Below are 26,166 nucleotides of genomic sequence, written 5' to 3'. Positions count from 1 at the left end.
TGACTCACAGAGAGCCTGTGTCAGGTTAGTGACTTCAATAACAGGATATGAATATTTCTAAGATGACATATAAAGCCTCTCTTAATTCATACAAGCATTTTCTTCCATTTAGATGTAAACACTACCTTATCAGTTATCCAGTTATCCTATTTGACATGAGGTATTGGCTAAATGCACAGAAATGGTAAATCAGCTCTCATCCTTGCACAGGAGCAGACAGCCACCAGTAACAGGCAGAAATGACACGGAAATGGAGAATTCTATCTACCACCCTTCACTGCAAACTCATCTGTTCCTCTACAAGCACGATACATACAGTGTCTGAGATTTAATGTGTTTCCAGCAGATCATGTTCTATCAAGCAAGTCCAGCCTCTCCTTAAGTGTGACCAATCTCTCCTGTCCCATTCCCAAGTGCATCTTAGGATGTAACCTTATTTCTTGTAAAGGCACAAAGACTGTCAGAGGCAGTCTAAGGCTGAGGGTGGTGAGAAGGATTGGGAAAAGGCTCTGCCTCTTCCCATTCCCACATGCAGACATCCCCTAACCCATGATATTTCAGAAATGCCAGATACACTGTTCATCAGTTCAGTGAATGCCATTAGTGGACATGCCTGTGACATCCTTGTGATTTGAAGAAAGCAAGAAGGTCCTAAACAATCAAAATATAACTGGTCAGGGTAACCACGGAGCTGTGCTTTAGACTGATTAGCTTATCAAGCTCCCTAGTGTTTTCCTGACCCTTCAAACTGAGGACTGCTGGTACAGCCCATCAAAGAGAAAGAATATTCTCCTGAAATTACCAATTTTCAGCACAGCTTTGGGGATTTGATCAGTGTTTCCTGGTTTCAATAATAGTTACAGCACAGCTCCCACATAAGCATCTACTTGGAGCTACTCTGGTGCAAAGTAGGAAATCTGCTAGGGCTTGCTGGGTTTTGGGTTTGTAAAGAGTTCTTTAATATTTTCCTGTACTATGTTAGGGAGTTTTTCAGAACCTATCTAAATTAGTCCTTAATAAGTCCCTTTGACTTCTATATTCATATCCACAGTACAACATTCTTCAGTGCCTTTATCAGGTTATTTAACAGGCCTGTATCTTGGTTCCTCCATCTCAGACACTGAGATGAGGAAGGTCCTGAGGCTTCTGCACTTTTTACAACCAGTGTGAAAATGGGCTTCACAGACTGGCTTTCAGTCCATATTTCTTCATGGCTGATCTTAAGCTTCAAGTATTTCCAGAGAAAGGTATTTTGGGGTGCAGACTGAAGCATAAAGCAAAGGCTGCATTCCTATTCAGACTCAATAAGAGAGAAAAAATGTTTTGTGCTTCTTCCTGTCTGTCAGGAAAAAAATAGCAAAACTGCATAAAAGAAAACAGTAGGGAAATGAGCATTACTGGATAAATAAATTCAGAAGAAGAAGAAAAGAAAATAAACCCTTTTTGTGTAAGTAATATAAACTGGGTTATTTCCCTCATTTTTTATATCTGCTGAAACCAGCCCTGATGCAATACATTGAAAACCTCCCTGTTTTTCTCAGCCCATAGATAAAATGTGCCTTCAGTAGTGACTTGCAACAGCAACCTCATCTGTTGCAAACACTTTGAGCCTTCCTTATTTCTCAGAGAGGAAGTATGTGGCCTGTTTGGCAAATGCTGCTCTACATGACAGCGTGAACTTCACAACACTCTCATTCGACCGGCTGCTCCTCGACTTGATCAGCTAAACCTTGCTGGCAGCGTGAGCAGTACTATGACTACGGCTTTTCTCAGAAATCCTGCAACCTGGAATGCCATGCCTAGCATTTAAAGGTAATCACTGCTGTGATATATTTTACATTAGCTGCAAACGAGACCAAATGTTTCAATTTTATTTATATACAAGGGTGTTCTATTTCATTAACAATGACAGTATTCAGACCAGGGATTTCACGTGCCACCAAAGGCAGAAATAGAAGAGTCTGCCTTGATCCTTTTCATAAGGAGTGGTACTAAAGATAGACAGGACAAGGAGTATTTCTACTGCAACCTAAGAGTAAGAGATAGATTATTAGGACCTTATGCTAAAGCAAGCTGCATTTCACTATAATCAAAATATGAGCCCACAGATCAGTGGGCTTTTTATTCAAAGTGTTAGAAGTGTGGATAATGTGGTATTTCTGTGTTGTGCATGCATCTCTGAATTTCTTTGATGAGAGTATTATGTTATTCTTTCTAAGTGCAAAGGTACAACTGCCTCAAATCTGGATGTTCATTTTGATTAATGATAAATTAAGGGAAATCCACCAAAAAATATGCAGTTTCTGAAATCTAAGTCGTTTTGCTTTTTCTTTCCATGCATGAAAACTAGCAGGATGCCAGTGCTTTCATTTTCAAGCTAAATGAGATTCAGACATCACCTGTGAACTTTATTGAAAATTAAATTGTAAGACCTTGGCAAAATAGATGTGAATATCAGGAAACAAAAATAAAATATGGTATAGCATCTCAGGAATGATAAATGCTCTAATTTTACTAGTCTACAGTATTCATTGTAGGAGGGATTTATTGAAGTGCTTCCCTTGCCTTTTTATTCCTTATTACTTTCATTTCTTTATATTAACTATTTCTCAATCATATGAAATATAACTTTTTCAAAGTCCTCACCAAGTAGCAGAATTTCGTATGTTCCATGCTATTTAACTGCTGCAGAAGCACGTTTTCTCAGAGAACAAATTCCGTGAGAGGAAGTTATTGCTACATGTGCTGCACACAGGAACGGAAAGGGAAAATTGTACCACAGGTTTTGGGGTCACACAATGTAGGTCAGTGGGATTCCAGTCTTGACAGATGAAGAATTCATATCTGCTGAGAGTTCTGGTAAATAAGACACAAAGCAGGTCGGGAACTGTGGCTGTTTCCCCACATTCCTTTTGGCAGCAAAGATCCCTAAGCCCTGACAGCTGTGTGTGCAAACAGCCCTATGACCACCCTTCCTTGACACCATGTGCACAAGTGGAAGGGGGAGAGGAGGAAGGATCAATCCTTGGAACACTGCAAATGTGATCTTAATAGTTAAAACCAAATTTTCATGCAAGCCTGAGGAGGTGGCTGGTGATCAGGAGAGCTGCAGGTAGATTTTGGTTCCCAGCAACCCAGCAGGCTTGGGGTAGATAAGACACAGTGAGTTTAGAGTCTATCATTTCTTGCTAGCTCTTTCTACATCACCCTCAGTGAATTATTTTCCTTGGATCTGGCATAATTATCTGCTCCTGTGAAGGAAGGATGGCACTTCTACTTGTATTCCAAACTCTGTCATCAAGTTTAGATATAAGGAACAAAGTTTTTACAACGAGTGGGGTGAAACACATGTTGCCCAGAGAGGTGTTAGATGTCCCATCCTTGTAAACATTCAAAGCCAGGCTGGACAGGGCTCTGAGCAACCTGATCTAATTGCAAATGTCCCTGTCCATGGAGGGATGGTTGGACTAGGTGGTCTTTAAGTGTCCCTTCCAATCTAAATTATTCTATGATTCAATAAGGTCAAGTGAGATGCAGTGCCTGTAGCAAATTTAGTATTTCAAAAGATTATAATCTGTGGTGGTGTGGTTTTTTTTCATTTGATATTTGTTTAATATCTGTTTCCCCTCCCCAACCCCCCAATCTCCTCCTCTCCCCAGTGTCAGTCTTCCCTAGCTCTCCCCTAACCCCCCCTCATCTCCAAGTGGTCAATCCTCCCTTTCCCTGCCCCTTTCCCTGGAACCTTCCCTGTCATGTTAGTTCTGCCCTAAACTCCTCCCCTGCTATTCCCTTAGTGGTTACTGTTCCTACACCCCTCCTCCTGAGTTCTGTATAAAACCTTTGCCCCCCCGCCCGCCGGGGTCTTGGGGCTCAGTGAATAAAACCATCCCGTTCACCCCCAAGTCCCGTGTCGCCTTCGTCTGTCCCCGCGCGCCACGAACTGAACTGCAGAGCTTGCAGGGGAAAGCGGCCGCCCGTTCTCTTCCCTCACCGCCCAGCACGGCACGGCTCGGAGTGCCGCGGCAATAATCTATAAAACTGTTACTGTTCTTCTATAAATTTCAATGAAAAGAATTGGTTCATGACATCTTTAAAGCTTCCAGTAAGTCTAGTTTTGCAGAGTGTCTCAAAATTTCAGAAAACCACACAAGAATGTATAATGCAGCAATGGAATGGATTTGTATTGTGCTGACAATAACACAAGCACAAGCTACTTAATCTATCAAGTTCTATCACTCACTTGAGAGTAAAGCACACCACTGTTTTAGAAATATTACTAATTTGTGCATTCTTACTCTCGAAACAGTGATACTAATTTGTACAATCTTACTCTAGAAAAAAGTGATATGCCATTGCCAGCAAACAAATAGAAACAATTTTTGCTGCCCTATTTCAAACAAAACTTCCATGTCCCATTTTCAATATCTGATGGTTGAGTTATACCTCAGAACATTCACTCCATGACCTTTGACTGGACTGTAGGAACCTTTATCCTATCCATGTGCATAATGACAAGTGGCTTTAGAAGTAAAACTGAGTCTGATGTCTCATTTTCCTTTTAGCCACTTTGGTTAAGTGAATTAACAGCACGGGTCCTAGCTTTTCATATTTTTATTTTTACTAAGCAGTTCTGCCATGAATCTGGAGAGCATCTTGAATTCTCTGTTCCTTTCAGGACTTTATGCTATCAATGGTAGTGACAGTAAAAGAGCACGGAAAATGCAGTGAGAAAGAGCAAAGTGCCCCGTTAATGACGGCAAAGCCCGAGACGTCACTGCTCTTCTCTGTACTGAAAGTTCTTCACAACGTTTGCATTTTCCACAAGCCACATTACTCCACATCTAAGGCAGCAGCACGGAGCTGCACGTTATGCCCTGATGAGACGCCTTCAGAGGTCTCTGAGAACAGCAATGCCTGGCATGGCAGAAGGGAACCAGGCTGTGCTCTGCAAAAATACAAAGTAGGAACTTACCTGTTGTCCAGTATTTAATCCCTCCATGGTTTACTTCCAAACGATGTATAAGCAACCCCACAGAAACACTTCAGGTATTTCTAAAGCAGCATTTAGAGTTTAGATCCTTAAACACCATCTAGAACAATGGAAGTTCCTTTGTGAAATGTGCCATGATTTTAGAAAGATTGAAGTAAAATTTTCAGAAGCCTTTCCACCACTCACAAATACTACAGAACACTTTCCAAAGAGACTCAGGCACACCTGAAATTAGGAGCAGGAAAAAGGCCACTGGTCACAAGCCTTGACACTTCTAGGATGACTTGCTCTCCAAGCCCTCAAATAACAAACCTCAGCATAAAATAGTACTTAGAGGTAGGACTGGTTTGTTTTTTTTTTTCCCAGACTTTTGGGAAACAAAATTCAAGCTGTTCTCATCTAAATATCAATTGCATGTGTCAAAATTACAGATAGACATCAGATGTTTATGCTGTCATTCTTGCCATCTACCTGTAATTGGATAACCTTTTCAGTAACTGCAGCTTAGATTCTATACACTGAGCAAGATTTGAGCTCCCCTTTTAAATAACATTACAAAAATGCTTCTACCAGAGCACAGAGCTCAGCAGAGATTATCAGCCTAGGTATTTATCTCACTTTTCTGGCTGACATTTTCAGCCCTGTTGAGCTCTTTATTGCTGTGCCCAGGAAATTTTTCTGGCTAGTTTGAAGATGAACCATGAACATCTATAATATCCGTAGCCAAAATACTGGCTGCACTATTCCTATGGGTTTACCTCTTTTTCTTTAAGGGATACAAATAAGAAACATGTTCAACAACTTAAAATTGGGTCTTGCAGAAAAATGCTTATAATTAGATCAGAAAATTATGATCTTGAAAGCAGGCATTGCCTGACAAAGTGAATTCTGGTTTCAGGTTTAGAAATTTAGGTGCATTTACATGGAGAAAGATTTTTTTGTTTTGTTTTCTATAAAGAGACCTATTTTTAAAACGTGAATATCCAAGTAGTTTGTTTAAATTTAAGGGTGCTGTTTTATTCAGCTTTTAGACGTCTCCTATCAGGCAACACATTTTTGTTCTTGTGAAAAGAGGTTTCAGATGCTTGTCAAAAACACACTGGCACAGCTGCACCCTCCAGATGTGCCACAAGCCAGTTCTGCGTGCATAAAGCGAAGGGGTAATGTTCCATTTGGCCAGTGAAATAGAGAATTCTAGCAAAGAGCCTTTGGGAACAGCACTAAGAAGCTTGGAAAGCAGATGAGGTGAAGTCAAACTGTGCACTACCATCTGTTCTAGCACTGAGCTCCTTGCATTTGGTAAGGGATGAATTTTCTTTCCTTTGAATGGGATTTTATTCTATAGGATGTCTATCTAAACTGTCTGTAAGGCATTAAAAATCTACAGTATTAATCAACATACTGAAATTCTGCCAATCTTATTCCAAAAGACAGCAATAAAGTACTTTCTTGTTGATATTAGTGGTTCTACTTCTCAAGTTGGATGTCTTTCCACCTGACTGACCCTCATCAGGCTCTAGCATGTGTAAGTGAAGAGCAGCACACCAAAGTCAGTAATTATCTTTGAAATGTTTAAGCTAGAAAAGGCCACAAGCTGCCGAATACTCATACAGTGCTGCTAGAGCTCCTGTTATCATTTTTACAGGGCAATGGACAGAAATACATTTTTTAAAAATAATTACCCATTAGCTGGTGGTGTTATTTTGCTTTAATGAACAGTTTTTAAATAGATATAGCTTTTTGTCTTCTGCCTCTGAAAATATACCATAGCATGATACACCTTCCACATTCTGTCCTCTGTCAGAGAGAATTAGGATGGCTGCAGCAAAGCTATGAGAAGGAACTGCTCCTCTAACACTATTTAGTTCCACAATTGTCTGATACTGTTTCTGGTACAACTACCAAAACTTTTTAAGACAGGTACCTGAACAATTTGCAGTGCTGCGTTTATGCAGGAGGACTGATTTGAAATCAAACATTTTTTTAGGCAAGGTATTACTTTAAAAAAAAATTCCATGTTTGCTGAGAGCACAGTTACATCAGAAGAAAACCCAAACCTACCAAGCTGTGTTCTTTGTGTTCAGTAGTAAACCAACATAATATACACACAGTGCTGAAAACCAGGGATGTCCCTACTGCCAGAGACGTCAGTCTAATTAGATCCTTTGTAGCCTCAGAGCCCCAAATGCTGAAAAACATTTTGTATATGAAATGCCCATAAGGGCACAGCCCTACTGCTACTTCCTATTGAGCTGAGGTACTGGTAATGGAAACTTTTACTACATCATGTTCTTCTGAGCAACTTCCCTAGCTGTGGTTTTCTGCTATTCCCCTGATAAAAGCACAAAAGTGGTGAGAGTTTAGCAAGTATGTAAAACTCTTGCATGAATTTGACACCAGAGTTCTCAAAAGCAAAACTGTATGAAATTGGAGACGCCCAAACTAGGTCATTTCTCATCTGTTGGCACAGCAGGTGTTATTGTGATGTTAAATTTCAATGTCTGCTTTGATTTAGTTCCGAAGAACTTTGACGGAATTAGCAAGCACAATGGGAAATACTGTGAAAACTCCAAGAGCATCTGAGGAAACAAACACGCCGAGCCAAACGGGTAAGCACTCATTTCATTCCTTTCCAGAGAAAAAGATGCTCATGATACATGACAGACTCAGCCATGTGTCGCTCCTCACCCGCCTGACAGGAGCAGCAAGTGCATGGCTGCTGTGGGAGAAGAAGGGCACCCACCAGACAGGGCTTATATTTAGCTATGTTTTAGCTCGTTTTGCAAGAAGCACTTTAATTGAAAACCCCAAATGTTAAACGTATTATTTGCTGGTTCTCCTTGAAAGACGTTCCTTCCAAAGCAGAAAGCACTGAAACACTACTTCAGAAACCAGAAATGCTGTGTTTTGACATAATTGCATGTGATATTTTATACAAATTTATTCTTGAAATTTGGGGTTCCTTCATTTAAGGTTAAAAGTTTTAATGATGTATTGCATTGAACCTTATGCTCATCCACTGTCAGATAATTGCATTAAAAGTAGCACACAGCCAAACCTGTCACCAGATTTATCCATAAAGGCTAGAGAGGAATACAAGTGCCACAGGGCAAGCTGCCAAAGAAGAATATAACACATCTGCCCTCTGCATCCACATGTGAATAAATCAGGTTGCAAATCCCTCCCTGCCACCTCTGTAGGCTGGTAGAGGTCATGCATTGGAGGGGGAAAGGAAGAGGGATTTGGTGATCAGCTACTACAAACTGTGAGTGAGTGGGTGGAGAACCAGTAGTGCCTCAGCCCTCCTGGTGCACTAATACAGGCAGCTGCACAAGAGCTGCAAGAAATCACTCCCCAAAGGTAAAAAGGAGAAAGCAGTTTTGTTTTTTTTTTTTTTCCTTTGGGTTTGGGTTTTTTAAGTAGATTTTTTTTTTTTTTGTCTGTTTGTGTTTTGTTTTGCTGTAATTTGGAATGTTTTCCATCAAAGATTTTCTGATTGGGCTACTCATATTATAAGGATAGGAAATCAGCCTGGTTTGATTTTTGCTGCAAGGAAACCCAGCCCTGCTCTTAATATGGTTAGGAACTCACTGAGATGGGAAGTATTGCAGCCATAGGTCCTAACAAAGCAGAGACCAAAAACTACTCAGCAAATTTCTATTTTTTTTTCTTTTTGGTGAAGAAATATGCCTTATGCTGATATTCCCAACAACTACTGACAAAAATAATACATGTGAACACCAAAACAGAGACATGCATTCACTCAAAGCAGGACCTTGCTGATGAGCAGGCCATGGCTGTGACCAAGTTTGTCCTGTGCATGCTGAAAGTCAGGATTTAGCAAGGCTAGAAACAACTGCAACCCTTTCTGTGATGGAAATATAAGATACCCCTAAAAGGTAGCACTGCAAACATTGATAGCACAGTGGCTACAAGAGGGAAATATCTATTTAGGAATTCAGGACTCAACCTACTTGAACTTTCCTACCCATCCAGCACATTCAGAAAGGGATGTTGTTAGTCTCACCTGACTTCCTGCTACCACCTTGGGGGAGAACAAATCTCCTGTAGTTGCAGAGGCACCTGCCAAGGCTGTAGGGATGTTTCATACATTGTCACAGATGAAATTGCACCAGATACCCATGTTTAATCATCCAAAGACATGGGGGTTGTCAGAAAAATTATCAGTGATGGAACACCTCTCCTATGAGAAAAGGTTGAGAGATTTGGGATTATTCAGCTGGAGAAGAGAAGGCTCCAGGGAGACCTTGTTGCAGTTCTCAATACTTAAATAAGGCTTATAAGAAAGATGGGGATGGACTTTTCAGTAGGGCTTGTGATACAACAAAGGATAATGGGTTTAAGTTATGATAGGGTAGATCTAGAGTAGATATAAAAGGAAAAAATCATAACGGGAGTGGTGCAATACTAGATCAGGGTGCCCACGGAGGTTGTAGATGCCCCATCTCTAGGATCTTTCAAGCTCAGGGTGGTCGGGACTCTGAACAACTTGATCCAGTTGAAGATGTCCCAACTCACTTGAGAGGGTTGGACTAGATGAGCTTTAAAGGTCCCTTCCAACTCAAACTATTCCTTGATTCTAGGATTTATCAGCCTGAATAGCTCTTTGGATCCATCCACCTCTTAGTCTGGGTCAGACCAGTATCTTTAATAATGACTTAGATGTTGCTGATGAAAGTTGGGAATACAAACATCAGTAGTCATCTAAATCTAATGAAAAGACTTCTAAAAATGAACCTGGTACCAAAGTGTGTGTTTGGGTTCATCCAGTGAGTTTGTATCTGTTCGCCTTCCTGAGCAGATCAAACTCCAAATCACATCACAAAACAAAAGATTTTCACCAGGCCAGGAACAGACTTGATTAAACTGAGGTGGAGGATCCAATCCATGGACTTTCAATAGTTGAAATAATTATTAGGAGAAGTAGGTTTGACACTGGCTTATTTCAGGGAGACTGAATAAAATGAAGGACTGAAATAGAAGGAAATAATGAAAGATTTTCCAACAAAAAAGGGGAAGAAAATAGATAAATGCAATCTGCAGACTTGGTCTGCAATGTTCATTAGACCCCTATGAGCCCCTTGTGCTGGCTGATATTTGCACTGAAAGCAAAACCTTGTGCTTTCCTCAGCACCAGTGTGCCAGTCTTGGTCCTGAGAAAGGGAACAGTGTATAAGCTGCATTTCCCAAGGAGGCATTTGGACCCCAAAGACAACTACACCCCTTCTGCCTGCACACTGCACAGGCATTCCTGGCACAACCCATGGACTGATGACAGAGTAAGCAGTACAGCAAAGGGTCATCATCTGTCCTTCTTTGGGACCCTGAATCAAAGGTTAATCCTTTTGGGCTGCACCTACACAGTTCTCAGTTCCCAGGCTGTCTGGTTTAGATCTAGCTTGGGTACCAAAGTGTGAGATTCTGCAGCCACACCTTGTGGTGCTGCACATTTTTCCAGATGAATGCCCTCCTTCACTCTCTCTGGTGCATCCCATGCCATAAATCATAATATTTCTGCTGGCCAGTAAAGCTGGATGATGCATGGAGCTGAATTCCAAAGGGTTCATTCCCACTCCAGACATGGACCACGTCAGTGTCCAGCACAGCAGATTTTTGAGGGCAATGAGCTGGATCTGGATGCTCTGCCTATGCTCTTCCTACTCTCTATTAATGCTTCATAGTCCATTCCCAGTGTCTAATTTGAAGGCTACAATATTCAGTCTCACATTTTGCAAGATATGTGGGTGTGAAGACATCTAAAATTAGCATGTATTTCACATTCATTTCCTACTCCTAAAGAAACCACCCAGAATTAACACCTGATTCAGTGGAAATGATTGTGCTTCGATCTTTCCACTCTAACTTTTGGGTTGTTCCACTCCACATGTGACAAACACTTGCCCAGTGGAGGAGAGTTTGTGTTAAACAAACTCAGGCAAATCTTTTTTTTTTTTTTTTTTTTTTTTTTTTTTTTTTTTTTACATCTTGAAAGTGTGGGGAGCTCACCAGATCAAATCTATCACTGTGAAATTTAGGTGTGGAGAAAGCATGTAATTTGTTTCATTCTTGTTTCCAGGCTTTTTTGTTTGTAAGGAACTGGTATGGGTTCTGTGAAATGTTGTGTGGGGTATTTTGCATGACCAAAAAACCCAGTAAGGTTTGACTTAAATACCAATCAAAATGAAGAGTAGAAGGAGGGGGCTCACTCCTTTCCTTACACTTTAATGTAACTGTATGCAGTTGAAGAGATAACATTTGCATGGATGTGGAAGATAACACTCTGATATATTCCTTTCTTTTCAGAACTAAAAATTACATGCAAAATTGAAACAAAAATTAATATAATTATGAAAGTGTAAGCAAAGTAACACAGGTCTTGCTAGAGTAGACAAAAAGTCATCTTCCCCACAGTGCATAATGAAATGCAAATTACAGTGCACAAGGAGAAGAGCAGAAAAGCATTTTTTTTCCACTCTTTCACTATAGAAGCAGAATATTTATAAATAAACAGCATAATATTTTAAAAAGCATTGCTAAAGGCATTAAGGTAAAAATAATGTAACATTACATGATGTTTTATAACCTGCAATGAGAAATTAAGTGATGGCATTTTACCCTCATTTTGCTATTTTTAAAATGCACCTTCTAGCCTGTATTTTTTCTAGTAGTTCTGGGTAAAGATTTTGTCAAAAAAGACTCAGTGCTAGTGCTTAGGTGTTATTAACCTCAGGTACTAAGTAGCTTCATAGACAGGAAGGTGCCACTAGATTTTCTGTGCAGAACAATGAAGTTATCAAAGGTTTAGCACAGAATTTCTTCAATAGGGCTGAACTAAGTGTATAATAAGTTATATTAGACTAATCACAGTGGTTGGCTGCACTGGACTAGTCCTGTTTAATTCAGTGACTAAGAAAACTAAGAAAATCATAGCAATATCAATATTAAGTACATTCTCAAAATAATTATAGAATGGTTTGGGTTGGAAGGGATCTTAAAGATCATCTAATACCATTCTCACTGCCATGGGCAGGGATGCCATCCACTAGATCAAGTTGCTCAGACCCCATCCAGCCTGGCCTTGAACACTTCCAGGGATGGGGCATCCACAACTTCCCTGGGCAATCTGTTGTATTTCTTTTATTTGTATTTCCTTCAGCCTTTTACTGTTATCTCTGTGAGTTGTTTCTAAGGCCCTGAGACACATAGCTAAAAACACAGAGCATTGATTCAGGGTGTTGCACCTAGGTTTCCCTCAAAAGCTGTCTTCCTTAAAGAGAAGTTGACGACAAATCTACATTAAATGAGAAAATAATAACAAGATAGTGTTTGTATCTATCTAATTTCTTTCTTTCTTTCCCTGAATTCACACCCATATTTGCACATGTTGGGCTGCATAGAATGGGAAGTATGGAGATCAAGCAACCTCTGCAAATGTAGTGCTGGATGTTGTTCCTAAGGATCAGGGTGCTGATCCTGGTGGGGACAGAGGGATGTTCTGTCTCCCTGTGAGATCGTGGAGGGTACTGAGATGTGCAGAGGGGAGGAACTGCTTCCAGGAGAAACACAGGCAGTGTATGGTACAATCCCTCTTGCCAGAACTTGTGGCAAAGAGTTCAAAACACCCAGCATGACACATTTCTGAATCTCCCAGCTGTCAGCAGTTACTGGGCACCACAGATTCCAGCAGGATGAGGAGCATTTCATGTTTGATAGTCCCAGTCTTGTCTAAAGTGCTCTATACTTCAGAAAACCAGAAAACTTAGCATGTCCTACACAGGGTGAAAGTCCCAGATTCATCCCAGCTGATGTAAAAGATCTTCTCATCTCTTTAATGACCTCAGCTCTGCAAGTTGCCATTGTACAATGGTTTCAACTTAAACACCCCTGTGCCTGTTTTCTCTCAGTGAAGCTCTTGCACAGTCTCCATGCAATGGTGAGAACCAAGTGCACTGGCTGATCATCAAGCTCCTTTAAAAAGTGATGGAAATGGGCAAAATGGCCACACTCTCACTGACCTTGATCTAAACTACCACTGAAAAGTATCTGTGGTGTAAAATTATGAAACAATTCAACATGCATCTTCCTTTTCTTAAATCTAGTGCTACAAAACTGTACCTGGAGGCAATTAGAGACAGTGGCATTAATCAAACTGGGTTACTTCCTAATACTATAAATAATTACTAAATTTTTATTTTCACACTGAATATGTCCTTTAAATATGGTAATTGCTAGAAAAAGTGGTCTAAATTTAGTTGGTTACAATTAACCACATAACTTTTCATTTCTAGTATCTTCGAAGTCCTCGTATAAATCTGTAGGTTTTCTTTAGCTCATTATTTTTATTAAGTGACATTTCAGAGATTTTTTTTTCCCCATTAGACCTACTACATAAAATCTATCATACTTAAAAAATACATCTTTGCCTCAGAGCACTACCTTCGTTTTAAGTGACCTTTTCTTTCTTCTTTCACAGGCCAGGAGAGTGACTTCCTTGCTGTTCTCTATGACTATCCTTCAGCAGACATAAGCCAACCTATATTTCATGTAGGGGAAAAACTACGTGTGCTATCAGAGTAAGTTGATCAATTTCTTTTTAAATTAGGTTTTATTAGTGAGTGAAGCAAAGCTCTGTTTTAGGCACCTGGCCCAAACTGGATGCAGTTCAGCAAGATGAACTGAGTTCAGAATTTTCAAGGAAGGATGTTTAGGCATAGTGTAAATTTCCATGTAGTTTAAGGATTTGGGATTGCATATTGTCCTTTGATCTATAGATTTCTCTTAGGTTTCTCAAGCTGGATTAGGACTCTCTTCTAAAATAAGACTCAGAACAATTCTGCTTTGAAAACTGATTATAAGTATTCCCCAAATGTAATAGAAAACAGAGTAAGAGCCAAAATAGAAGTCACATAGAAAAGGAAAATCACACTGAATTTCTTTATGTCAAGTGTGTCTGTCATTCCTTTCTCACCCTTTTCTAATTTAACAAGTCCATTATAATTAAGTCTTAGAATTTCATCCCAATTTAAGGCAAATGTAAAAAAAACTTCTAAAAAGTGTGTGTGGGGGGGTGTTTCTATTTCTGTTTTTTAATCAATTCTGCATTTTCTTAATGAGGAAAAAAAGAGAGATTCCTCAGCCAGTTCCACTCAAAAAACTTAAGAGCCCCAGAAGGAAATAGGCTTCAGAGCACTCGTTCAGACTGACCTTAACCTTACTGCAGTATTGCCCGACACAAGAATGAGCATGTGTACAAAAAATGGAAGCAGGTAGCCCTGATGTTCTTGTAGCCACAGCTTGTATCAGCACACAGTGACCTCCTGGAAGTTTCCTGGCCCCACACCCACTATTTGCACTGCTCAAAATGAAATGAAACATTTCATTTTTGCAGCTGGTCAAGCAGATGGAGTCAGTGGGAGACCAGACACATAGATAGCAGAGGAATCCTTGGAGGACTCTAAAATAAGTTTAAAAAATTCTCGACCAGATAGTCAAATGGCTAGAGGAGAGAAGTACTCAAGAGAAGCATCATGGATGACTGATGAATTCTCAGACTCTTCTCCAGGCCACCATGACCTGCAGTGGCCTTTGTCAGTCACAAGACACAGGCCTTAGTGGACCTTTGGTCTGGCCCAGAATGGCTGCATTAATGTTCTGCTGAGTCAGTGCTTTCTCTTCCTCCCTGAACCTAAGGGTCCCAAGACTCAGACAATACCACCAGATAAATTTTCTGCTGATGGAGAGCTCCTCTAAACCAGGGGGATTCTTCTCTGCTAGCTTCTAGTAGTGTAAACCTTGCTGCAGTTTGCAGAACATTCATGACATGGTACAACAACTGCTTCAGCTTGGAAATTCCAGCTTAAAGCCTCACTCTCAGATTTCATCAGCTACAAGCCCTCACACACCACAGGACTGCCCATGACAACATCAGTGGGAATTATAAGTGTGCCATATTCTATGTACACATGTGCTGCAAAGTATAATCCACTGCAGAAACAACTTCCAAAAGAATAGGCTTTAGCAGCAGAAGTGTTTGACTTGTCTGTTATGCAGTGATCAAGGGCTTTTCCTGATGGATAAATTAGATCCAAAGCAAGCCTTGATGGGAACTTTCCTCTTATTATTTTGAACCATGAGCTTGTTCACAGGTAACAAGACAGTCCAACACTCTATGCAAACCACAGTGTCCTGATGAAGGACCTGTTCTCCCCTGCTGGGGTACCTGCTGATGCCAGTGGGAATTGTTTGCCCGCAGCCTCTTCCTGCTCATAAGCTGCAATTCTTTTTCTGAAATCATTCAAAGAAGTAAAAGACAGAAAAAAAGAAGAGTAGCATTGCGTGACCAGAGCACAAGTGATGAGGAGTTACCACAGAGGAGTCAGCACAAGCAGCAGCTTCTCAGTTCTTTTACAGCAGCAGCTTTTGAGCCTTCTACCAAAGTAATGATGTGTAGTGGCAATCAGCCCCACAATTCTGCCAGGAACAGGACATATGGAGCCTCCACAGGAAATGCAATTCCTCACAGATATTTGTGACTGCTCTGAGTTGGCAAATTTATATAATCACTACTGGCATAATTTCTCACTCCCCACACTGGTCAGGCACTTTTCATTACCAGATGAACTGCATTTGGCTGGCAGTAGTCAAACCAAATGTCCTCCAAGATTTGCCCCAATATACATAATTTCTGTAGCTCCTGCCTCAGAAGAGATGTGCTGCTTTGGGATTTTAAATCATCATAGGGATTTTTCAGGGTTAGTAATATTAAAATTTGGAGGGAGAGAGATGACAAAACTCTCAGTTTTTGAGTTTTTTTTTTTTCTTATTGCAATTCTTGGTTCTGTCTAGGAGAGTTCTGGGGAAAAAAGGATCAAAATGACCTAAAAGTCTTATAGATAAATTCATTTCATCTGGAAAACCAAATGAAAAACTTTACTTTTCCTTTTTCCCTCAGCACAGACATTCTGGACCATGGTCCCAGAAGCTATAACTCATGACATTTAACCTAAGTGATTTCAACTCAGCTGTTCTGACACACAATTAGACTCTGATCTGCAATATAGACATTACTTTGGGAACATTTATATAAACAAAAACAGCATTCAAACACAAGACACAGTTCCTTGGATTCAAACTCTTAAAGTGAAGGTGCAAAGAACCCACCGGTCACGAGAATCCTTGCACTACAACTGAAGCTCTGCAGCATCCCTGTGAAAATTCTTGGTTCCCTTTATTTATGAAGCGATTCAAGAGTAAAAGCCAGAATTCAGGATCACAATAACTTATGATATATTGGGGGAAATACATATCCTACAGCTTCAGCTACAAGCTCTATTTTATTGGAGTCTGGTCTGCAGCTCGTGGAAGACAAGGGAAAGAGCAAACCACAAACAGGTTCAGTTGGACTGACAGCCTGTTCCCAAGCAGACAGGCTCCATTTCCCAGATCCTCTACCCTGGTCTTACAGGGCTGGCCAGACACAACACACTCAGCTGTAAACTGAATATCTTGCACAGCAGTATAAATCTAGCTGTGGGAAGGCAGAGCACAGCATGGTTTAACCACTGAGTATTTATCCTTCTTCTTTCAGCTGCAGAAAAATATTTTATTACTTACGTAATTTAAATGGAACAAAGTAGCTTATTTCTGTGTCCACATTTAATTCTTAAGTAGGTTTAGAAATGGAACTACTCTAAATGAAACCATACAGGGTTCCTTTCTGAATACATCATTTCAGAAGCACACACAGAAGGTTGCAGGCTAATCTGTGTAACTTCACTAACTTCCAAATGACAAGAAGCTCTGAAAATACATCTGAAAATATCCCTTCTCTTGCTTTCACACAGTGAAGGAGGTTGGTGGAGAGTCCATTCCCTTACAACAGGTCGAGAAAATTATATTCCAGGAAAATATGTAGCAAAGGTTTATCATGGGTAAGTAAATGCATTTCTATAACCTTTCATCACCACATTTTTACATATCCTCCCCTGATTACTCTGAGTCATAGTCCAAATAATGCCATAGTCCAAATAATAATGAGTTGGCAGACAGAAATCTTATTTATTTACAGTTTCAAATACATCTTTTGAAAACTGAGAACCTCAAATCCACATATAAATTTAGACTAAGTGAAAAGGAAAATCCTTCTTTTAAATGCTGGAAAGAGCCAAAACCACTTCAAATTGCATATAAGATATTTAATATGCATGGACTGATCTCTAACTTAAAGACATTGATGAAGAGAGCCTATTTAGAATGGATTTTTAATATTTACATAGAGTAAAATTTTGGCTAGGCTTGCTCATGGAAAACAAGCCAAAAAGAACAAATAGAAATGCTAATAAGTCATTCAAGAATGTAAACTTTCTCACTGGATGAACTACGGAAATTTCAGACATTTCTTGTTGCCATAGACACCACTCAGGGAAAAAAAACCTAAACAACAGAAAAACAAACAAAAAAACCCCATTAAAGCACAGACTTAAAAACTTTCTGGCAAATGTTTTAATACCTATTTAATTTTAAGGATATGAACTGTGAATGTCACTGTAAAATTGAAAATTGCCAAAAACTGAAGCAAGTGCTTCAATTTTAACATGCTTTTGCATCCTCCTGAAACAGCAATGCTTTCCCAAAGGCAGGACACAGATGTGGGTTAATGCAAGCTTCTGTCTGAAACTTCAGGGACAGCAGACTGGATCAAATACATGAGAACTATTTAAAAAGAGAATTCTATTCTTATTCTATTCTATTCTTATTCTATTCTTATTCTATTCTATTCTATTCCAATCCATTCCATAACTCTAGAACAGCTGAGCAAGCCCAGGTGCATGGGCTTGAGACAATGAGCCACTGCCTATGGCAAGACACAGTGCTGCACCAAGTTATGGTGAAAATTTGTACTAATTCCACTTTCCCTTATCCACAAAGCCCATTGACTTAAATGGTTGGACTGTTCCCTAGAAGAAGTAAAATAATTGTAAGTTATATGGAGTTTATTTATTATACAATGTGGTGTTAACAAAAGTGGCTTAAATGAAAAAGAGAGATTTAACTAATGCCACAGATGTTGTCAACATAACACATGAATGTGTCCCCAGCAATACAGATCAAAGCAGTTCCAAATGTTTTGTTTTCCAAAGTAAGTCCAAACCTTATTACTCTTCTCTTAACTTCACAAAGGTTAATAGAACTGAAAACCAGCAAAATTTTCTCCAGAAACTGGGGAAATATGCCTGAATATAGATGAGAGAATAACTATAGAAAGCCACAGTGTTATTTTTGCAGTCACTTTTCCTGGCTAATGCATCACTTTCACAGCCACATGCTGCTCACTGTTTCACTGGTGTCCAAATTTCAGAACTTGTTTTTTCCTGCTTCACAGCTGGTTATTTGAAGGTCTGGGAAGAGAAAAAGCAGAGGAACTTCTACAGCTACCCAACACCAAGGTCGGCTCCTTCATGATCAGAGAGAGTGAAACTAGGAAAGGTGAGACAATACAGATTTTCTCCCTCTTGACCTCAGGCATTTACAGTTTATAGGGTGACCTATAAAGCTCTTTAATTCACTCTCTGTCCTGCTTCATATGGATCAGTCCAAAACTAGAGAAGGTGTATAATGGGAGGGTGAAGGCACCCAGCGCAGTGCGCCAGCCCTTACCAGTCACCTACTGGAAACAGGGTTATTGATGGCCATGGAAAGTTCCACAGGCATCAGCACAAAAAAGACACAGTTGTTTAAACACTATTATTTACTTTGGTTGCACACAAACCTTATAAGACAGTGGGACTTTCAATGAAGGAACAGTCACAGCTTTGCCTTTGTCCACAAAAGATTGATTCAAGAAGGTGTAAAATGCACACCAAGTAGAGGGGGTGGCAGACAAGTGTGTTTATTATATAAATGAAGGAGGTCTTTTATTTATTTTTAAAAATGACTGGCCTTCAATTTTATTTTCTTTCTTTTGCTACATGGGAATTCGACTGTACCAACTTTATACTTTTATTTTCTTCAATGGGGACATAAATCAGAATCATAGAATGTCCTGACTTGGAAAGGACCTACAGGGATCACTGAGTCCAGCCCCTGACCCTGCACAGGACCACTCCAAGAATCCTACCATGTGCCTGAGAACATGGTCCAAATCCTTCTGGGTCCCAAATCTCTCTGGGTGAAGAACCTTTTCCTGCTATTCAACCTAAACCTCCCCTGAGGTCCTGCCCCTGGTCACCAGAGACAAGAGATCAGTGTCTGCCCCTCTGCTGCCCCTTGTGAGGAAGCTGAGCACAATAAGCAATAAGGTCTCTCCTCAGTCTGCTCTTCTCCAGGCTGAACAAATCTCCCATGTGCAAAGTGCTGTGCTCCTTCTCTGAAGCACCAGAACACATTCTAATATGATACTGCAGATAAAAGGGAATAACACATAATCTCTTCTGACCTCTTGCATACCACAGGCCAATTACTTTCTTAATATCTATAATAAATTCAAAGAAATTTAAGATTGGCATTTAGTCCTTGCCAATAAATGCTGCAGAACAATTCTAAACAAACAGAAAAATCCAAGTGGCCATCTCCTGCCATGACTGCATTACCAGGTTTCAGCTACTACAATACTCAAAGCTGTCTACAGAAGAGTACCAGCCTGTGAGTCTGATCTCCCTATTCAGTGGAGGGCAAACTCCATAAAGGCCTATTTCCTTTATGCCATTTTAAAAGATCCCATGCCAGCAATAATAAAGGAAAGCAGACCTGAAATTTGGTTGAAATTAAATTCAACAAAATTTTGGGTCATGTTATATTCTTTATTATATTTTTGTATATCTATAAAGTATAATAAGATATATAAGATGGCCACTCAGGTTTTCTCATCTGTTTGAGATGTTCTGAGTAATGGCACCATATCTTACAGATACTCTGTTCTGCTACAGATACCCAACCAGCCCTACTTTGGTGTAATTAGCTGTTCTCTCTCTCCAGGGTTGTATTCCTTGTCAGTGAGGCACAGGCAAGTGAAACATTACAGGATCTTCCGCCTCCCGAATAACTGGTATTACATCTCTCCACGACAAACCTTCCAGTGCCTTGAGGATCTTGTCAATCACTACTCAGGTAAAAATAAGGGCAGAAAAAAACACATATTCCACTGGTAAATGTAAAACTATCTATCAAAGGTGCAGAACAAGAAGTTTTGCTTCTGTGCAAGACTTGCAAATGTTTCCACAGGGAAAAAGTTTTGGTTTATACATTTTATTTCATTTTCATCCTAAATAAAAATATACTGCCTGTAACAGTATAACTGAAATCAATACAAGAACTCACCTAAATAAGGCCAGATAGACTCTGTCTGTATTAGTGTTTGGTAAGATATTGTACAGCCATGTCAATACCACTGTTTGAGGCAAACACCAGGGTCTAGGGGTTCCCTAAAGAACTTCCAAATGCTGTTTGGAGGTCAGCACAGGTCAGGGATGCCCAGACCCTCTCAGAGCACACCTAAAGGCAAAGTGTGAGCACACAAAAATGTTCAGCTGTACAGAAGCCATGTACCTGTAGATCTGGGTTCCTGAGACAGATTGCAACTACTGCCTGACTCTGCCAACATAAAGATGTCTGCCCTTCATTTATTTGCCATTTAGGCATGCAGATAACTTCAGGGCATGCAACACCAAGTTTCTATTCACATTTTCTTAAAGAACCACTACAGCACACAACCATATCTGCAGTAGAAAATTTTCAAAAACATTGTAAGCTTCTTCCCTATCACTTTAGCAGAAGTGCATGGCAGGAATTTTTCAGCAGAGCTTGTACCAAGATGCTCAAGCTGTTAGTTCAGCTGCAGAGTCAGCTGTCACTGTTACTAATATCAGTCCAGTGGATGACACTTTTTCAATGACAGTTTTCCAGATTTATGGCAATTTAACCTGTGTCAGAAAGGTAACTTGACAAACAACACAATTATGTGGCTGCACTTACTATGCATCATAATGAGAAAGTTCTAAAATGAGGAAAGAAAATGCAAAAAACTAATTGCCTAAAAGTTATAAAAGAACAATAGGTTCTGTGCTTTAACAAGCAATGGGCACTCTGCAATTTTAAAAGTGTGAAGTTACCATATCTAAGTATTTCACAGATAGAAGAAAAAGCATGATGACCAAAGAGTACACTGATAAACTGAGAAGAAAAGTAATTCACATTCAAAACAAGCAAATGAAACTTTCAAGTTCAATGACATCAAGAGAGTAAGAATTTGGACAAGAGATATATGTATATTTACATGTTATCTACTTGACACCTTTCAACATTTAGAAAGAAGGAAACAATTTAAGCCGAAAATTTGGGCTGGGGCAGAACCCAAAACTTGTAACAGCCATCATTTTTACTTGAGTTATAGGTGTAAGAGGAAACATAGTTAGATTTAGGTCTCCTCCTTCCCTCACCATGAGAAGATAACAAAATCTCACTCTGAAATAACTCAGAGTTGTAGAACACCAACATTTAGCCATGATGTCCTCTACTTGGGCAGAAAAATATCTATGATGTTCTTAGTGGAGCAAGAAGAGAGCAGAGCACAGAAACATTGATGAAGGCAATATGTGAACCCCAATTCATTCCACAGTCATGTTCCACAGAACGGTGTGCACACAATCCAATCTGATCTTTTTTACACTCTGTTTGCATGGCTGACACAATAGGAAGCAAAGCAGAACTCAATGAGGGCTCAGAAAGACTAGGTTTAATTTTCTGCTCTGTCACAAAATTCCTTCTTTGAGCAAGTCACATCATCTTTCTGTGTCTCAGTTCCTCACTTGTACTGTATGAAATATACCCAATGAAAAATTAAAAGGCAAAGGTATGAGGAAAAGAAAAATTAAGCCTGTGTTTGTGTCCTTGCTGAGAACACACAATTTTTGACTGCTGTTGCTGAGTCCAAAACTGTTAATTTGAGCATGCACCAGGGAAAGAAAACAGTAAGCAAAGATTAACTGTCTGTGTATTCATTTTCCTGTTCAGAAGTTGCTGATGGTCTCTGCTGTGTCCTTACAACACCCTGTCTCACCCAGTGCACTAACAACAACACCGTGATGAATCCAGTTCCTCCTGTGGTGATGAGGAATAAAAATTTCAGCTGGAGAAACATTCACAGGTACCACATACAGCACAGGCTGCCAGAAACAACAGGGCTGTTTCCCAGCCATGAATATTCTTGTACTTGCAACACAGAAGACACAGCTATTTATTTCCTTCTCCTGAAAGCAGTTTTAAAGCTTGGACGATCTAACATCAAGCTAACCCATGAAAACTGAATGCTGAGCTCTCTAACTGATAATCTAAGTTTTAACTTTGAAAGGAAGTATCATTAGTATTCAATATTTCTCCTATCAGTCCCTTTGGGACTCCTGAGTCCTTTCACCAGGGCAGGAGTGAGAGCTGGGTCACAGAGCTCAGTGGCATCCACCCCTGCTCCATCCCCACTGATGTGCAGGGGCTCACAGGTGAGCCGTGGCAGGCAGAACTGGCTCCCCTTTCTTCACACACCCAGGAAACAGCAGAGGTGTAATGAACCATTATCCAAAAATAAACCTTTCCTGTTGTGTGTCTCTCGATACACAGCCCAATTCATGAGATTTCTAATATCACAACTGCCACAAGAGAAAGTAGGTCAGGTTTCAGAAGCTGGGGAAGCAACCACTCTCAGAAACAAAAGCACCTTTTACTTTTGAAGGGTAAATTTCCCTTCACTACTCTTCTTAACAAAATATTCGTGTGCTGATGAAGGCAAGAAAATTTTGTTCAGCACTGATGTAATTTTTCCTACAGATTAAGAAGAGAATATAGATGATACTTCCTTTTCAAGTGCCAAAAAATATTTATATATTACTGTTGTAGTGTTTTCTTGAGAAATGCTAAGTGACAGAAATGCTCGGTGATTTATGAGGCAGAAATATTTTTATACAACAAAAATAACATTATTAGGTTTAACAGCTTTTAATATTAACCTAAGAGGCTCAGTCCAAGTAGCTGAAATGATAACAAAATTTTGTTCTTTTAAAGGCTGGAGGTGACTGGAGATACCAAAAGTACCCTGGCAGCAATGGATGACTCTTGCCTCAGCTATGGCCTGAGGGAAAGCATCGCTTCCTACCTCTCCCTAACTGAGGATGACAACGCTTCTTTTGCAAGTGCCAGAAAGAAGAAATCCCAATCTCTCATATACACAGGGAACAAACGTAACAGTGCCCTTCACTTGCCATCTACATACTATGACAACTAAATACAAGACAAACAGGAAAAAGCCACAAACTGACGAGTTAGGAGAGAAACCAGAGCATCCTGTGGTCCTTCCACCCGTCAACAGCTGGGAGATACAATCTGCTAAGCTGGTGACCAAACACCAGCAGTGCTTCTGCATTTCCTCTTTGAAAGATCTTCTTAAGGGTGCTATCCCAGCCATGGCTTATGCTGGGGGTGTCCCCAGTGCACCAGAACTAGATCACAAGCAGGATAAACTGAGACAGACTCTAAGTTAAAAGCCAAGTGGTGCAGGTGACTCTTCACCAGGCAATGCCCAGTGTTGTACAGAGGTGACTGCACAGGGAAGAACTAACTGCAGCTCAAGAGCTTGATTAAGTCTTACTCTGGTATTCTCTACAAGGCTGAAAACTTTCTTTACAGAACTTATCTACACTGAAAAAAGGAGCATTTTTCTTCTCAAGATAGACTTATCCATTGGCATTGAGAATGGGTCAGAGAGACATCAATAACCCCAAGAAAGTATCTGGCATCCAAGAAACACCTGATTATAGTGACTCTATACTTATATTTTAGGAGAAAAAAATTAAATCAGTGACTTTACAAGTAGCATTTAATTCACTTGCTGGCAATGGTCTGCAGTGTCATAAAACAGTCACAGATTTAAGAACAAGCTTAATTCACTGAGAAAAGCAGTTCCTACTTACACCTGAGATGGGAGTTCAGGCATAACATGTAACTCAGCTGCTCATAGTAAAGCAGACAAACAGGGAACAAAGGGGGGTTTAATTGAAAAGCAAGATGTGATAATAGTGTGCCTAACTGCAAAGGTTGGCTTGGAAAGGTGTGACCTTTTATGTGTACAGGGACATATTTTAACTTTGACTTCTGAAGTCAGCCACATATTTATGTATAATATTTATATTAATAGCAGCTTTTAAATAATTAAATGAAGGAAACAAATCAGTAACAGTGGATGTTAGAGATTTTTTCTAATTTCTTGTCTGATGAGAGTTATGTCAAATAGTAATTACACTTTCCATCTAATCACTTAAGGATTAGAGAGTTTTCCGAAATTTCTTTTTTTTTTTTTTTTCCTGATATGTACCCTAAGTCATGAAGGAGCAAGTAGCATTTTCACAGAATTCACAGAATGACTAGGTTGGAAGACACCTTCAAGATCATCAAGTCCAATCCATGCCCCAACACCTCAACTAGACCATGGCACTGAGTGCCACATCCTTTTTTTTTAACACAGCCAGGGATTGTGACCCCACCACCTCCCCAGTACTTTCCTTTGAACCTGCTTTTTATTGCTTTCTAAACCAAGCAATTACTCTTGTTTGAGTGTGCAAAATGCTGCAACCTATGCTGTCAAGCTGAGATAGTTTAATTCCAATATTCTTTTCTACATTTTGCATAAATTTGAATAATGAAGGTTTGGACAAATAGAGAATTTGAGAGGATATATATATATATATATATACACAAATATATATATATATTTACTCTCTAAACAGCTCTTAGGACAAATCTATGTGCTCTTTAGCTCTTGTGTAAGGTCATTTGCACTAGCAAGACAGGTTCAGAGATCAAAATATTTCACAGCCTGCTTAAACATATTTCAGGACTTAAAGGATGAATGCAATTTGGCTGGTAAACAAAAAGCAAAACACACTCAGGAACTCTAGGCATTTGTACAATCTAATTACTGTTACTGACAATCAATACATTATGGTGGCTGCATTTTATCCACAAAATGTATATGGGGAGCATTTCAGATTTCTAAGTCATCACTTGTATTTATTCATTAAAATAATATTCAGTAGTTACTTTGTTACTTTGTGCTGCTTTTAGAAAATGGGAAACCTGGTGTGCAACTAGTACAATCACTCAGCCTTGCAACGACAGTGCCAGAAGGTATCTTGGATGGAAGGTGACAAAAGAATCCCAGAGCTCATACAATTGGCAGCACTCAGACACACTCTGTGAGAAGGGGATGAAACATCCTGACACGGACAGGTTCAACAATCATGGACCAGCTCAGCATGGAAAGGAGCCCCAGACATCCTCTGATCCAACCCCTCCCTGTTTCACCAGGGCCACCTTGAGCCATTTGCCCAGGCCCATGTCCAGATGGCTTTGGAATACCTCCAGAGATGGAGACTCCACTCCCTGGGTAACCTCTGCAGACACTCTGTCATCCTCACAGTAATGCCATGATAAGGTGACAAAAACTAATTAAATGTGCCATAGGTGGGGCTGGATTTCATGGATGGCTATGGGGAGATCCTGTGAGGTCTGACCATTTTCACAATTAAGTGAAAGCCTTTATTTGGGACCTTTTGGGAAACACAAGCTTGCAAGGGATGACAGCCCCCAAGTGATTTTATACAAATCTGACACTACGTATGAAATGGTATCATGAAAATGTAACCAAGGGAGGTGGTTCATTTGCCATGTCAGTAAAGAGTTTGGAGAGGGAATGAGACTGGTAAAGGGAGGGAAAAAGGAGATGGGAAAAGAAGGAAGAAAGGAGATCTAGAGAGTAGCTAATTACCAGGATCTGGGATAGTTAGGGTCCATGTCAGAGAGCCCTGCACTTGACTGCAGTAGAAGAGCAATAAACCTTCTCTTTGCACTATTGTCTAAACTGCTTCCATGGCCAGGAGGGACCTGGTGTCTTCCCTTGAACTGGGTGGAAGAAGGTTGGAAGGTGCCCTTGACATCCACCAGGAATGCCTGGAGAGGACACCCAACACAGCTGCCCTCTGCAGCCCCCTGCCATCCACACCATTGATCCAGTCACCTACATCAACATCACACTGGTAGTTAATTGAGTGATAAAAAATGAAGTCAAATGCCAGGCTAATGCTCTTAAACCATTAAAATAAGACCAGAATTATTGA

The 26,166-nt window shown here is 40.0% G+C and overlaps 2 protein-coding genes across 5 annotated transcripts in view; one reads left to right on the top strand and one right to left on the bottom strand.

Annotated features, from left to right (window-relative positions):
- Nucleotides 1-26,166, bottom strand: part of TG (thyroglobulin) — a 148,540-nt gene that overhangs the window by 36,154 nt on the left and 86,220 nt on the right. The gene's annotated exons all lie outside the window — the stretch shown is intronic.
- SLA (Src like adaptor) lies at nt 1,565-24,227 on the top strand. 3 transcript variants are annotated; one of them, XM_021542381.4, is made up of 8 exons: nt 1,565-1,812; nt 7,506-7,599; nt 13,485-13,584; nt 16,855-16,941; nt 18,393-18,496; nt 19,985-20,116; nt 22,019-22,151; nt 23,060-24,227. In XM_021542381.4, exons 2-8 carry the CDS (start codon nt 7,539-7,541, stop codon nt 23,277-23,279), a joined length of 837 nt encoding a protein of 278 aa, XP_021398056.1. In that variant the 5' UTR covers nt 1,565-1,812; nt 7,506-7,538; the 3' UTR covers nt 23,280-24,227. The 3 variants fall into 3 exon arrangements, with proteins under 3 accessions (XP_021398056.1, XP_085430119.1, XP_085430118.1); XM_085573993.1 differs by lacking the exon at nt 1,565-1,812 and adding an exon at nt 4,032-6,289; XM_085573992.1 differs by lacking the exon at nt 1,565-1,812 and having other exon boundaries at nt 6,315-7,599.

This window comes from Lonchura striata, chromosome 2, assembly GCF_050655825.1.
Source record: "Lonchura striata isolate lonStrDom1 chromosome 2, ASM5065582v1, whole genome shotgun sequence".
NCBI classification, from domain to species: domain Eukaryota; kingdom Metazoa; phylum Chordata; class Aves; order Passeriformes; family Estrildidae; genus Lonchura; species Lonchura striata.
Note: the sequence above shows the minus strand (reverse complement) of the source record. Positions and strands in the feature narration are given on the sequence as shown.